Source organism: Galleria mellonella, unplaced genomic scaffold, assembly GCF_026898425.1.
Source record: "Galleria mellonella isolate WM207_F2 unplaced genomic scaffold, CSIRO_AGI_GalMel_v1 utg184, whole genome shotgun sequence".
Classification (NCBI taxonomy): Eukaryota; Metazoa; Arthropoda; class Insecta; order Lepidoptera; family Pyralidae; genus Galleria; species Galleria mellonella.
The window spans coordinates 996,454-1,011,072 of NW_026442025.1; the positions used below are offsets into that span (position 1 = coordinate 996,454).

Sequence of the window (14,619 nt, forward strand, 5' to 3'; positions counted from 1 at the left end):
CGGCCGACTCCCACCAAAACCGGTTTCAGTCGGCGGCGGCGATATGGTTGTTTGCCGGGCGTAGTGACTCAGTTTGCCGCAAACTGTTCATGCGGACCGTTAGAAAAAAGGTATTGCCGTGTTTGGATGTGTTTTTTTGCATCGCACCTAACTAATCTCAACGCACACACACATCACAGATGTCCTTTGATACGGAAAGGTTTATTAGTGAAATACAGAATAGACCATACATATAGAACGTCGAGTGAAGAATACAGCAACAGAGTATTAAAGCAGAGCAATTGGAATGAAGTCGCTGATATTATTTACGATGATTGGCAAAACTTAGAAGAAAACACTAAACAAAAAAGAAGTAAGTTCCATTTAAATTAATTTATTACTTATTCAACAATATACTTGTATCACTCACTACATAAAACAAAGTATCATCATTTACCTACATATTATTTATGGCTTTACAAACTCCGTTACACTATTTCGTCCTGTAGCTAAAACTTACAAATACTATTTTGCCAGGGTAGCTTTCCTTCGTTAAGAAAATAGTTTTTAAAGTTTTCTTTTGCTGTTTTTCCAGAATTTGATACAGTAATAATTTGGTTCCTTGTACTTGTAAGAGTTGTTGAGGTACGTCGCGAAATATGTGCATATTGTACTTGTTCTCTTGCTATGACAAAATTATGTAAAATACAAACAACTTTTACGATAGCGATGATTGTATTCACATTAGTTGCAATCGGTGTATGCAAAACTCTCCATTTGCTTGTTAGGATGCCGAATGCATATTTCACGCATCTCCTAGCCCGGTTATGACGATAATTGTAAATTCGCTCTTCCTTATTTAAACTTTTATTAGGAAAAGGCCTCAAGATATGCTTTTGTAATCCAAATGCCTCATCCCCAAGAAACACGAAAGGTTGGGGCAATCCATTTGAATTAGGCAATTTAGTAGAGTTAGGAATCTTCAGAGACCCACGAGCCAATTTTTTACCAAAAGCACTTTCTTTAAATATATTGCTGTCAGTATTTCGTCCGCAAGCACCTACATCAATGGCAATAAAAACAGTTTGCATCTGTTACGGCTAACAGAACAATTGAGAAAAACTTCTTATAATTAAAATAGTTAGACCCACTTTTTGGTGGTTTTCGAATACGAATATGCTTGCTATCGATAGATCCTATACAATTAGGATAATTGGTTTTTTTATAATATCGTTTTGCTATTTCTAGCCACAATGCTTCAGAAAGTTCTGGAATTTCCTGTGGCTGTAAAATATCCCATATAATGCATGTAGTTTCATTTATTATTTTCGATGTTAAAGACCTATAAAAAAAATGGAAGGGTTTGCGCGACTATCACGCCAGAGAAAAAAATAAAGATTCCTCACTCAAAAGCGGAAGTGGGGCACCAAAAAAACGCAAGACACCTTACTTGGACATGTTACACTTTTTAAATGTTTCTAGAGCTAGCAACCAGACATCTGGCAATATTAGCGCCGAGACGTCTAACGACAGTAGCGCTGTATTAGATGAAAATGATTCTACTGACTCGGTAGTCAATGTCAGTAGACCAAAAAAGATGACTGTGTTTCAAGAAGCACTAATTAACAAGTGGACTACGTGCATCGCCAAGCTGGATTCCGGTCGCAATCGCAGAAAAGTACTACGAAACATATCCAGCGAGCTGCGGGTACACGGTGTAACATAGGCCATAACTAAAAACGACAGTTATGAGAAGACGCTAGGCCTGTTATGGGATTCGACGAAAGATGTACTTAAATATAGTACATCTCTAAATCGAGTAAACAAGGAGGTCAAAGACGGAAAACGACCACCAACGAAGAGGGAAGCCCTAAGCGCGGTAATGAGCATATATGACCCGCTGGGGCTGTTAAGTTGCTACACGATCACTGCAAAGAGCGAATTACAGAACCTGTGACGACAGAAGGTGGGCTGGGACGAGAGAATACCCACGGCGTTCGCTGAAGTATTCGCCGAGTGGCTAAGAAGTCTGGAACACATTAGCCATATTGAGCTGCCGCGAAGCTACAACGGGGAGAGTCCAGTACAGAACCGCCAACTTCACGTGTTCTGCGACGCAAGCGAGGATGCTTACGCAGCGGCCGCTTATTGGCGGCTAGAACAAAAAGATGGGAACGTGCGAGTGATATTGGCAGCGGCGAAAGCCAAGGTGGCGCCGCTCAAGACACAAACCATCTCGCGGATGGAACTCTAGGCGACATTGACAGGGGCACGACTGGCGCACCACGTACGTGACGAGCATCGCTGGGATATAGATAGGATCACGTACTAGACAGACGCACGCGTGGTGCTGCATTGGGTGAGGAACGGGAGGAAGCGATAAACTCCTTATGTTGCACACCGGCTGGGGGAGATCGCCGAGCTGAGCGCCCCGCACCAATGGAAATGGGTACCAACGAAACAAAACGTAGCCGACTTAGCGACGAGACCCGGATACTTGCCGCAAGACGCTGACGATGCGTGGTTCACCGGGCCAGCGTTACTAAGACAACTGGAAGTCGAATGGCCATAGAATATGCCGGAGCAGCCAAGAGAAGAAAGCGAGCAAGTCGTATTACACGCTAACAACACGTGTTCGCTCTGTTTACCAGAACTGGAGCGTTTCTCAAATTACAAACGCCTCATCAGAACGACGGCCTGCGTGCTACTCTTCATACAGAATTGTAAGGGCCCGAAGGGAGATTTGGCCGTTGAACATCTGGAACGGACGGAAAATTTGTAGATAAGGCAGGCACAGGGGGAAGACTTCCCAGCAGAATTAGAAACCCTTCGAAAAGGCAAGCCGATCTCGAAATCTAGTCGACTATATCGCCTCGACCCCGTTTACAAAAATGAAATGCTGCGTGTCCATGGGCGAATTGGTGCAGCCGACGTATCGAACGCTGTGAAACGACCAGGTTAGTGGTGGCGCAAGAACACAAATTGTAGGCGACTTACATATTTAATATAAACTTTATTTTGTTTATTTATTTACAAATATTTATTTATATATTGTAGGTCACTTACACAATTAATATTATATTTTATTTATTTATTTACAAATATTTATTCACATATATTTATTTATATATCTTACACACACTAAATCGTACGGATGTAATGAAAACATGCAGTCGAGTAGCGTTGCCGCTACAGATGGGCAAAGCACCGGGTTTAAACCCGGTGCTTTGGTAAAAACCCAATAAACACCCATAAACTCCCATAATCACCCAAAAAAATAGGTTTTTACGTATTTTTTTGAAAATATGTAAGTAATACCAATAAATTATTTTTATAAATTGTATTGATCAATTCTACAATATTAAATAAAACGTTAACTAATAATATTTCAGGAAATTTTAAAAATCTATATATAATAAAATGAAAGTAATTAATTTTCAGTGTTTTCATGTTGCAGTTGATCAACATGTTGGCCTTTTGCTTCCCGTAGATACTTTAAAATTTCTTCATAACACCTCGTTCGCACACATGGCCGTATATATTTAAATTCTTGAGCCACTAACAGTCCGAAATACTCATTTCTTTTATCCTCTTCTCCATAAATTAAGCATTTAGAACAGTTTGTTTCTTCTTTCAGTAAATTTTCTTTTACTTTATCCTCGTTTCTTTTCTTTGTTGCGACGACGCTGGGTAAATCATCTGGACACTGGGTCTCACTATCGCCAAATATATTTGGAGATCGGCTTCGGCTACGGCTTGGCAGACATTTTTTTCTTTCTACAATTTTAAATTAAATTTATTAGAATAAATGCTTCGAACACACGCGATCTAAGTACCTTTTGTGTTTATTATACCTTACCTACCTAGGTATAAAAAGAGTACTTACGTAGATTTTCTTTTATTAACTGTTTTATACGAAGATCTTGATCTCTCAAATTAGCATCCATTTTACTTCCAGTGATTATCAACTAAATTAATAATCCACAAAGTATTAAATAACGTTTTTATGAAATATTTAGCACAAAAACAATACCCTTTAAATATCGATCGTCAGTAACTGTGGCTGACTTACCTATATTCTAGCAAGCAGGACTGCCAGACGTGAAGGGGAAATCCCCAATAAATTGTTGCATGTGACTGATGATGTGAGCATGTTCGTTTCATAATAAAAATGTTGCCAGGTAACCAAAAAGTCGTATGTTTTTGTGCGAATTACGATCATAATCTTTACGATCGTACATTAAAAAATAGACAAATAATAGTATGAGTACGATTTAAATCGTATATCTGTCAACCCTGCTAGCAAGACAGCGACAAAATCACGTTGCATAACAATAGCCCAAGCTTATATCTTATGAAATATACGGAAGAGATACGGACTTAGAAAAAACAGAAATGTTGTTCTTTGTGGAAGTCATTGATGAAATTCTATGTATTTTAGCCCGCAAACTTTCTTCAAACAAAAACAGCGCCATCTAGTATCGAGTTCTGTAATTATCTCTTTGTTTATGGATTTGAAGTAAGACCGCCACGCATGCAATACATTATGACTGGGGATTCCCCTATTCGTCGACGCTGAATATGAGGCGACGACAATCACTGTCAAACGTGTTCACTATTACTCTGACTCTGGTAACGTGACTTCCTGGTAACGTGTTAGGTAGGAAAAGCAGTAAAAAAGTGCATATTAAGGGAGCAGATTTGAAATAATATTTATACTTAACAAGAAATAATTAAAGGTAAGTGGATTTTTGAATGATACAATTATATCATGATCACTTAACAATTTTAACTTAAAATTAGATGTATTATTACAAGCTTTTATTTAGCTTGCGTTATGTAAATAAAAGTATGTAGGTATGTTCGTATGTTGATGCAATTATCCTCAATCCTCAACCGACTGGGATAAAATTTTCCATACACGTTTATTTTGGATGATAGTGCATAGTTAGCTGAGAGTCGTCATTGGATAATAATGGTGGATAGCCTAAGATGTGTACTAGATATTTATTTTTAACATAATATGCGTAAGTACCTAATCGAATTAAAGAAGTTGCTGAGAAAAATACAGAACAATACGATAATAAACTAGCGTCTGCGTTTAATCCTCCGAGGAGATGTAATTTTACAAAGGCTTTTTGTATTTATTTTATTATTTTTTTAATAAATTTATTGTAAATAACAAGAAATAATCATTGTAAAAAAATAGGCACTCTATTGTTGAATTTTCGTCAGACCAACTAATCATCGTTCATTTTTTTAGGTTCAATGGGGAGACCTAAAGATTTACGCATATGGGAGCACTACCGTACTTTACCAAACAAGTCTGTTTCTTGCAAGCTTTGTAATAAGGTCTACAAATTCAGTAATGCTGCCAAAATGCTTCAACATCTTATCACTTGTCCAAAATCTCCAGAAACATTAAAAGACTCTATGAAACTTATAAAAGATAGCTCGTCCAAAACCAAAATGTCTGGACTGTCAGAGATAGAGACAAATGATTCTTTTATAAGCCCCTCGTCGTCTGCTAACACTACAATAAATGCTGAGTTTCAAGACACCGATGATCATATAAAAACAGAATTAGCGAGAGCTATATTTGTAACAGGGACGCCATTATCGATGGTGCAACATCCTTTATGGATACAATTTTTCGAAAAATTGCAACCAAAATTTAAAATACCTTCACGTAAAGCTTTAGCGACAAAATACTTAGATAAAATATATAGAGAAATGCGTTTTGAGTTAAATGAGGAACTAAATGCTTGTAGTTACTTACACCTTCAGTGCGATGGCTGGTCTAATTTAAGAAATGAAGGAATAATAAACTTTCTTATATCAAAACCTCAACCTGCATACGTTAAAAGTTTGAATACAGAAAGTAATCCTCACACTAGTGAATACCTTAGCCAAGAAGTTGAAAAAGTAATGAAAGTGTATGGAGCAAATAAGTTTCTTGTACTTATTGGCGATAACGCTAGAAATATACAAAAGGCATTCGAATTAACAAAACTCAAATATCCACATGTTGTTCCTCTCGGTTGCTGTGCACATATCCTTAACTTGTTGTGCCAAGATATTGTAAAGATACAAGAAGTAACTGTGTTTATTATGCAAGCCATAAATATAATAAAAACTGTTAAAAGGAGTCAACGATTAAGTTCCTTGTTGATAAAATCAAGGCAGGGTGAAGATTCTACACAAACACTAAAATTGCCTTGTGCTACAAGATGGGGAAGTCATGTTACTTCGTTAAAAAGTTTGAAAGCAAATAAGATAGCTTTGCAAATATTAACAGTTAGAGAAGATGTGGTAATTTCAAGAGATATTAAAGATTTAATTCTAAGTGATGATTTCTGGACGAAGACAGGGGAATGTATAAGTATTTTGGAACCAGTCACTGAAAGCATATTTTACTTAGAGAGCGACCAGAATCGTTTGCATCGCACATACATTACATTTAGAGATGTACAAGCTAAGATACGTTTTGCATTAAATGAGATTTCGACATTGAGCGAAGAAAGCAAACAGCAGATTCTAACATCAGTATCTTCAAGATGCAATATGGCAATGAGGCCAATACATTTTGCAGCATATATTCTAGACCCCAGGACTCTAGGAGTCGAACTTACTCAAGAGGAAGAACTTAAGGGTATGGAGTTTATCTACAATTTAAGCCAACACTTAAGTTTGTCAAATGTAATGGCAGATTTGGCGTGTTATAAAGCTAAAGAAAACTTTTGGGCCAGAGGATTTGTATGGAGCTCATTAGATAGCATTGAGCCCCTAATATGGTGGAAAGGTATTTGTGGTTCCACTGAGTTAAGCAAAGTAGCGATTCGTATTCTATCAGCTCCCTGTACTTCGGCAGCCACTGAGCGTTCCTTTAGTATCCAAGGCTACATACATAATAACAAAAGAAATCGACTTACAACTGAAAGAACTGAAAAAATTTCATTCATTTGTTATAACTGGAATCTTAAACATAAAGCTGAATGCGAGGACATTCAGTTTAATGAAGAAAATACCTTAGAAGCTTTCATTGAGCAAGTAAATGAACATAACAGTTTAGACGAAATAGAGCCTATCGAACCTATACAATTCATCGCTTGTAATAACTCTGAATCTGACAGTGATTGACTGTAGTTTTACATTTTACTTTCATCTCTTTCTTAATAAACTCAAAATCAAATTAAAAGTTTTTTATTCTGTAGGCTGCATAATAATATTGTCTATGTCCAGTATAGTGGACGTCTTGCGGCTGAGATGACGATGATGAAGTACAAAATCATAAACACCCAAAAATTTGGGTGTTTATGGGGTTTAAACCCAATAAACCCAAAACACCCGGTTTTTACCCACCAGACTTTAAACCCACCCAGGTGGATTGCCCATCTCTAGTTGCCGCTCGATCTATTTTTAACCCGTGGCGGTGGCCGCGCGGCCTGCGTGGACGCATAGATCAGTCGAGAACTATCGCTTTGCTGGACAGTTGTTAACTTACGTTATAATATTTAGATATAGCTTCACGCTTATTTTATGTATATAGTTGCTAATTATTATTTTTATCTGTGTCCTCAATCTTTGTAATATATATATAGCTGTGCTCGTATAATCGTTCTCCTTCTGTATTTATGTGATTTGTGAATATTCTGTGTGGATGTACTAAAACATTATATAGGTAGTAAGTCGGACCTTTAATTTATATACTGATCTATCAACCACAATACCCACATCATCATCATATTTCCTAAACAAAGCATCGGACCACTTAAACTAAGAGAGAACGGTTCAGTATTTCAAGAGTTTGGATAATTATCCGGAATCAAAAAAGCTTGCAGCACGCATTCTCTGCATGTTTGGTAGCACCTATTTATGTGAGCAGATGTTTTCCGTCATAACAATAAATAAGAACAAACATCGCACAAGACTTAAGAATGAACATTTCCAATCAGCCCTTAAAATAACTACAACGAATGTGATACCTGACATCAATGAGCTTGTCAAAAACAAGAGAAGTCAGGTATTTGGATTCTCGAGCTCAATATAACCTACCATCTTTTATAACTTTGATATGATTTTTAACAACCGTATATTATATACTTATATAATTTAATAAATAAAATGTTATAGTAATTCAGTTTATATTTTTTATTTTTAATCTGGTACACCTAATTTAAAATTTGTATGGCCCTCTGCAAAATTGAGTTTGACACCTCTGCTCTAAGAAGTATCGTACTGTAGATCTAGAATTACTTGAGATAAAACTAAATAAACAGGAATACAAACAATGGGAAACAGCAAAAAAAGGAAATTATTCTTAGAATTCTTTGGATTTTAGCAGTAAGATGGGATGATGAAGTTCCAAATAATATAATTAATGAGTGAAGTTAAAGACTTATCTCAATTAAAGAAAATTGACATACCGAAATGGCATGGATATCAAATCATATTATCACAACTCGAATTACATGGATTCTCAGACGCGTCTAAGATAGAATATGCAGCTGCAGTTTATATACGATTAATAAACTCACGTCCTTTATCCAGAACAGATTCAAATCAAGATACCATTGATGTTTTTACGCCGAGGCATTTTCTTGTCGGTGGTCCATTGCTAACCGCTCCAGATCACAATTTTAAGAAGTCAAATATTTCTAGTCTTCAAAGGTGGCAGTTGATACAGAAAGTGACGCAAACTTTTTGGAAACGATGGTCTCAAGAATACCTTACAAGGTTTCTTCATCAGTATAGGTGGTCGTATCAAAAGTCAAAACCTGATATTGGGGACATAGTTTTAATAAAAGAAGACTACTTACCTCCTTGTCGATGGCTACTCGGACGAGTGGTTGCCAAATATCCGGGTAAGGACAACATCACGCGAGTAGTTACTATACGGAATCAGATTTCAGTATTCAAACGCCGCGCATCCAAATTATGTGTGTTACCAGTTATTAAATAAATTGTTATCTATTAGTTATTAAGCTGTGTCAACATTTATTAGTTAATAAGATAATAAGCATTAGCTCTTGCTGCCAAATTGTTCGTTTATTTTTGTCATTATAAGCATGGTGGGCGGTTTGGTATGTGAAGGACAAAATTATGTCGTTAGTGGGCGGAATGTATAAGTTTGTAATAAAATTGTTTAGTACCTGTTGTAATGTGTTTCCGAACGTAATGTTTTACTCTGCTCTGTGTTAACTAATTTATGAGGAGAATAAAAATGTGGAGTAAGAATTAAGGAGTATTATTATTAAAACTATTAGTCCTATATTAATAAAGCATCTATCTACATATAACATGGTGACAGCGGTAAAGTATAAGTATTCAATATAAGTTTCAAAAAAGAAAAGAAAGAAAGATTCGTATAAATTTTATTAATCGTCATCATGGCGGAAAGAAATAAAAACTCTGCAATGGTAATCCAGCCTGAACAAGTAAAAAACATTAAAATAATACCGCCTAATACTTTTAATTTTATACCGGAAGAATGGCCAAACTATAAAACCAGATTCTTTATATGAATATGAATCTTTCAGGCAATAATGACAACACGGACAAAGATGAAATTGACTGTCTACTATATTGCATGGGTGAAAAAGCAGAGGACATGCAATAAATTAAAACTGTTTACTATTCAAGGATGGCCAGTAAAAACAAATTAGGAGAATTCAAATACTATTATCAATATAAGGAAAATTTTTCAATTGAAAGTGACCTGCTTTTATATAATTCCAGGATAGTAATACCAAAGAGTATGCAAAAGGACATGTTAAATAAAATTCATAAAAGTCATTTAGGGATATCAAAGTGTAGAGAACGAGCCAAGCAGTTAGTGTGGTGGTTAGGAATATCGAAGGATATTGAACAAGTTGTAAAAAACGTGTCCCAATTGTATAGAGATGCATAAAAATCATAGAGAAAACATGATTATAGATCCTGTACCGGATAGGCTTTGGCAGAAAATAGGATTAGATCTTTTCAAGTATGATAACATTTGGTATCTCGTAATGATAGATTATAACTCCAGATTTTTAGAGATATTAAAGCTTAAAGATCTCACTGAAAATACAATAATTATTCATTGTAAATCTGTATTTTCTACATATGGTATACCAGAGGTGGTTCGTAGTGATTGTGGTAATTAGTTTAAATCACAGTTTGTTTCGTTCGGTAAAGAGTATGGGTTTAAGCTAGTAACAAGTAGTCCATATTATTCACAAAGTAATGGACTCGCAGAATCAGGAGTCAAAATAGCTAAAAGCCTCTTGGCAAAGAATACTGATATTTATTTGGCTTTATTGGTTTATAGAAATACTCCTTTGGAATCTGGGTTTAGCCCAGCAGAACTAATGTTCAATAGGAAATTGAGAGATAACCTTCCTATTTTACCACACAAATTGAATAAACCCGTAATAATAGGAGATGAATTTAAAAACAGATGGATGACTAAAAAATATAAAGATGCTTATTATTATAATAAAAGGCGTAGAACTACTGCTGCTTTAAAACAATTAAATATTAATGACAAAGTTTGGATTACGGACTTAAAAACATATGGTATTGTTATTAAGAAATGTTCAGAACCTAATTCATATATTGTTGATACTGGCAATGGAAAATTTAGAAGAAATCGTTGACATCTAAACTTTGTGCCTTATGATATCTCCTCATTGGGAGATTCAAAACCTTTGTTCTACACATGCGCACATGGCTGTCTTGGTATCAGAAGATATCTTTAGTTGATGTAGTGCATAAGTGAATCTAGACAAGTTGGTAACCACACTCTGCACATGCGCTTTCCAATTAATATTCGAATCTATATTTATACCTAATAGTGGATATTTCTCTACGCAATCTATTGTAATATTATTTTAAGAGTAGTTAATTTGCAGCGGGTTCTTTTGGAATGGTCTGAAAACCATCAATTTAGTTTTATTAAATTTTACTTTTAAATTATGTTTGGGGGACCCCAAAGGATGGTCAGGATGATGGCAGGATGGTCAGCGACAATGTCGTTCAGATTGTTAGCGAGGTCATACAGCAGGTTTGCCATGTCTTCAGGATGTCGTTGACTCCGTATTATCACCCCGAGGCGAACCTAGTCGAGCGTAAGAACCGCGACTTAAAGCCGCAACTTGCTATCCACGTAGGTCAAGATCACGCTACGTGGGATTTGTACTTGGTGAGATTTGCTACGAATTCAGCTGTAACTCACAGCACTGGCTACTCGCCAGCCATGCTAATGTTTGGGCGAGAGATGCGCGCCCCTGCCGATGTTGTCAACGATATGCGTACTATCGCTGATAACGACCGGTTCATACCGAATATTACGCCCTATCTCAGAAGGTTATCTACAGCCCTCTTGGATGCTAGAGACACACACGAAAAAAGGCAGGCATACTACATACGACTCGTCGTGCTACTCCTGTATATGAGGTGGGCGATCTAGTTCTATTAAAAACTGAGGGTCCAAATGACGCCGGTCGAGGTCAGACTCCCAAATTCATCCCTGGGCACGACGCGACCCTTATAGGATAGGCAAAGTGTTAAGCGTTTCAACTTACCTTTTAGAGCGTAGCAACGGAGAGGTATTAGGGAAGTACCATTCGTCGCAATTGGTTCCATTTGTGGGTCAGTTGCAACAGCCTCTGCAAGAAAAGCGCAGCAGGGGACGTCCACGTAAATCATAATTCTGACGCGAATGTCCAGGTGCTACTCCAAACGCGAGCGCGCTTTGTTTCGACTAGAGGAGGAGACTGTAACACCGAAATGTATACGTATTACGTATGTATAGTAAGTACCTACGCCGTGAGACTCATCTAAACGTACAGCGCATGCGCGACCAATAAGAGCGCGCCTCTCGCGCTCCCGAAAGTTCGCGGGTAACGGACGATATAGTAGTAAGGCGATGAGTGTTCCAGTGACATTATTATAAAACTGTTTCTTGTCAAATTTTATTGTAATACACACAATTTCATAATAAATAACGTGTTACTCCATTACATTAATTAATTTAAGAGGCAATTGCAGTTGTATTCATTTGCATTTTTGTCGTATTTCGCGAAGAGAGAGACTGTTTAAAAAGCAGCGCTGTGCAGCTGTACACATTGCACTGGGACACTCACAGCATCAGCTGAGCCGGTTCCTTTTGCCTAATATGTATTAATATAAGGCACTTCTTATATATGTATTTTCTATTGTAATTGTGTTTTTCTGACAAAACATTTTATATTCTATGTTATCTATATTCTATTTAATATTCACTGTGCTGACCTTGATTATAATTTTTGTATCTATATAAGACCATATAACTAGGCTTAAGATTTATTATTATTATTTTAGTCTATATATTTATATTATTATTTTATAATAAAGTTTTTTTTTATTATTTAATCCACCGCCACTCTTATTTACTCATCAATTAATTATTTCCAAATCAACTTATTTGGCGCAGCCGGTAGGCCCTTTGTTGTTGGATCCCGCGTCACGAACCGATGAAAATTTCTGTACGCGTCACGTGAAGAAACCAATGTCCTTCTCTACGGTTTGATGGGGACCTTCAAACAAATAAATTTAATAAGAGAAGCAGCGGCGGAATCATGCAAAACAACAAGAGGAAAGCATTGTGCCAAGAGAAAACTCTGGGTGATATGGAAGTAGCTGGGTATTGTAAGTAAATTCACTTTCCCCTTAACATTTCTATATGTCATCCATTTGTATGTATGGGTGTATTATCAGGAATTGGACAAGGCCGTAATATCTAATACTAGAAATATTTAGTTAGGAAAATCTTTACATAGTTATTTTCTCGTGTAATTTTTATAAAATGGCAAACGTAATCCGTGTACGACGTCATATTCTGGAGATGATCCCTCTGGAGGCTTACTATGAGCTTTTTAAGCAGGCCTTAAATTCAACTGTCCTGCTAAAACGTACTATGACCGCGTTATAATAGGCCTGATACAGGACTGTTTAGACTGATATTTCTAAACCGTTCACCTTTTTTTAATGTATTAACAATTCGTACTCGTACCATGACGCCAACTTTGACAGCAACGTTTCTTACGCGTCTCAAATGTCAAATAAAGCGATGTTAAAAAAGCTATTTCTTGAGTAACTTTTTCTAAAATTGTTTTACCATTTGTAGTGGTTTCTGTAAGGATTTGAGTTATTACTTGTTCTGTGGTATTTTCAAGTAACCGTTCATTTTGCGAAATAAGTCAGAATTTATAAAGTATAAGTGGTTTTAAGGTTCATATTTTTACATAAAAAACGTAAGTGTTTAAATTGTGAAGTGGATATGTGGAATTGTTTCTATTTTAGTTGCATTATAATCAAGTTAAATTTTTTTGTAGATGTGCAACGAGTACGAGTTATTTGAATACTTAGAGAGTGAATACCGAATGGAGAAAAGAAATAAGCGTCGTCGGTTAAGGCAAATTAATTACCAAATTAATAATACAAACAATCATAAGAAAAGATCACACAATTACTAATCTCTAAGATTTGGTTTGATAAGGCAAGTTTCATTTAATGCCTATTTATTCACAACTTTCTTTTATTAGATTATCACCAGATTTGGTTAGAGATCTTTGTGAGGAGTTGGAGCCTATTTTAAAAGACTCGACTAATGATTGAAGCATTGAAACAAAGGTAGTTGTGATTTATTATATAAATTGTTTTCTACTGGTTCTCTAGTTAGTTAATAAATTAACTGTTTTGTTTTTCAGGTGTTAACAGCAGTGTATTTATATGCACATGGGTCTTATCGGAAACCCATTGGTAAAGCTCAAAGTATTGCACAGCAGACTATCTCTTCTGTATTGTCAGAGGTTACAGCTGCTTTAAATAATTTAGAAATTAGAAATAAATACATAAAATTTCCCCAAAATGCTGCAGATCGTAATACGAATAAGTTAAGGTATTTTATATATTTTTAAGTCACACAAGCACACTTTTTTTCTGTTACTAGTGACCATATATTCAAATGCTGTTTGCGCCACAATAAGTTTAAATGCACATCTCGTGTAATAGACAAGGACAGACATACTTCACGATGTAGGGCCGAAAGGAGCCGAGTACACCCGCGCCGCTGCTGGGAAAAAAGATGGCGGTTCTGTTCGTTTTTCCCGCTCGTGTTTGAGAAACGCCGCTCGCACATAATAATTAAATCACTAAAGCTTAATATAAACTATCAAATTATCAAGGTGCATGTCGATGGTGTGATATTCAAGGTGTATATACACTAATTCCGCCGCGCGTGTTGTGTGGTGACCCGTTAATCAGTTCCTGCAGTAGCCGCCATAGCAGAATCCAGATAAGCTCGTAACTCCTTACTTTGCCCGAATCGTGATTTGTGATGACAGTCTAGTCGAAGGAACTATCTCTCGGGATACAAATACCTAGGGAACCGCTTTAACAAATGCAAAGATATATTTATTAACTTCAAAGAGCGCGAGCAAAGGTGGGAAACCAGCGGGGAAAATTCGCTAGTACATACATGTCAACTAATGTCATCTATCAATTGAGATGCGTTTCTTTTATACATATTTAAACTAGGTACGTTTATCGTACACCTTAAACTTTTAAAATCAATACTGAATTACATTATAAACCGAGTCTATCTCTAGGTTTTAT

At 36.3% G+C, this 14,619-nt stretch overlaps 3 protein-coding genes across 3 annotated transcripts; 1 reads left to right on the forward strand and 2 right to left on the reverse strand.

The window, feature by feature from the left end:
• Window positions 1-357: 357 nt before the first annotated feature.
• On the reverse strand, window positions 358-1,710 carry LOC113516427 (uncharacterized). Its single transcript, XM_052893800.1, has 3 exons — window positions 1,618-1,710; window positions 1,166-1,350; window positions 358-900 (listed from the first exon to the last, which is right to left on the reverse strand). Exons 1-3 carry the CDS (start codon window positions 1,708-1,710, stop codon window positions 489-491), a joined length of 690 nt encoding a protein of 229 aa, XP_052749760.1. The 3' UTR covers window positions 358-488.
• A 1,632-nt stretch (window positions 1,711-3,342) lies between these two features.
• On the reverse strand, window positions 3,343-4,273 carry LOC128200465 (uncharacterized). Its single transcript, XM_052893951.1, has 2 exons — window positions 3,866-4,273; window positions 3,343-3,756 (listed from the first exon to the last, which is right to left on the reverse strand). Exons 1-2 carry the CDS (start codon window positions 3,924-3,926, stop codon window positions 3,410-3,412), a joined length of 408 nt encoding a protein of 135 aa, XP_052749911.1. The 5' UTR covers window positions 3,927-4,273; the 3' UTR covers window positions 3,343-3,409.
• A 51-nt stretch (window positions 4,274-4,324) lies between these two features.
• Window positions 4,325-7,385, forward strand: LOC128200396 (uncharacterized). The gene is made up of 2 exons (XM_052893747.1): window positions 4,325-4,718; window positions 5,243-7,385. The coding sequence occupies exon 2, from the start codon at window positions 5,248-5,250 to the stop codon at window positions 7,117-7,119; it is 1,872 nt and encodes a 623-aa protein (XP_052749707.1). The 5' UTR covers window positions 4,325-4,718; window positions 5,243-5,247; the 3' UTR covers window positions 7,120-7,385.
• The last annotated feature ends 7,234 nt before the right edge of the window (window positions 7,386-14,619 follow it).

What these genes read in the sequence shown, in the direction of transcription:
- LOC128200396 (XM_052893747.1), top strand. Translation starts at nt 5,248, where the DNA reads ATGGGGAGACCTAAAGATTTACGCATATGGGAGCACTACCGTACTTTA.
- LOC128200465 (XM_052893951.1), bottom strand. Translation starts at nt 3,926, where the DNA reads ATGGATGCTAATTTGAGAGATCAAGATCTTCGTATAAAACAGTTAATA. An exon ending in GTTAATAAAAGAAAATCTAC is followed by an intron (nt 3,757 to 3,865) that starts GTAAGTACTCTT and finishes TTAAAATTGTAG; the next exon opens with AAAGAAAAAAATGTCTGCCA.
- LOC113516427 (XM_052893800.1), bottom strand. Translation starts at nt 1,710, where the DNA reads ATGGCCTATGTTACACCGTGTACCCGCAGCTCGCTGGATATGTTTCGT. An exon ending in AATCCAGCTTGGCGATGCAC is followed by an intron (nt 1,351 to 1,617) that starts GTAGTCCACTTG and finishes CTGGCGTGATAG; the next exon opens with TCGCGCAAACCCTTCCATTT. An exon ending in AATTGTATAGGATCTATCGA is followed by an intron (nt 901 to 1,165) that starts TAGCAAGCATAT and finishes TTTCGTGTTTCT; the next exon opens with TGGGGATGAGGCATTTGGAT.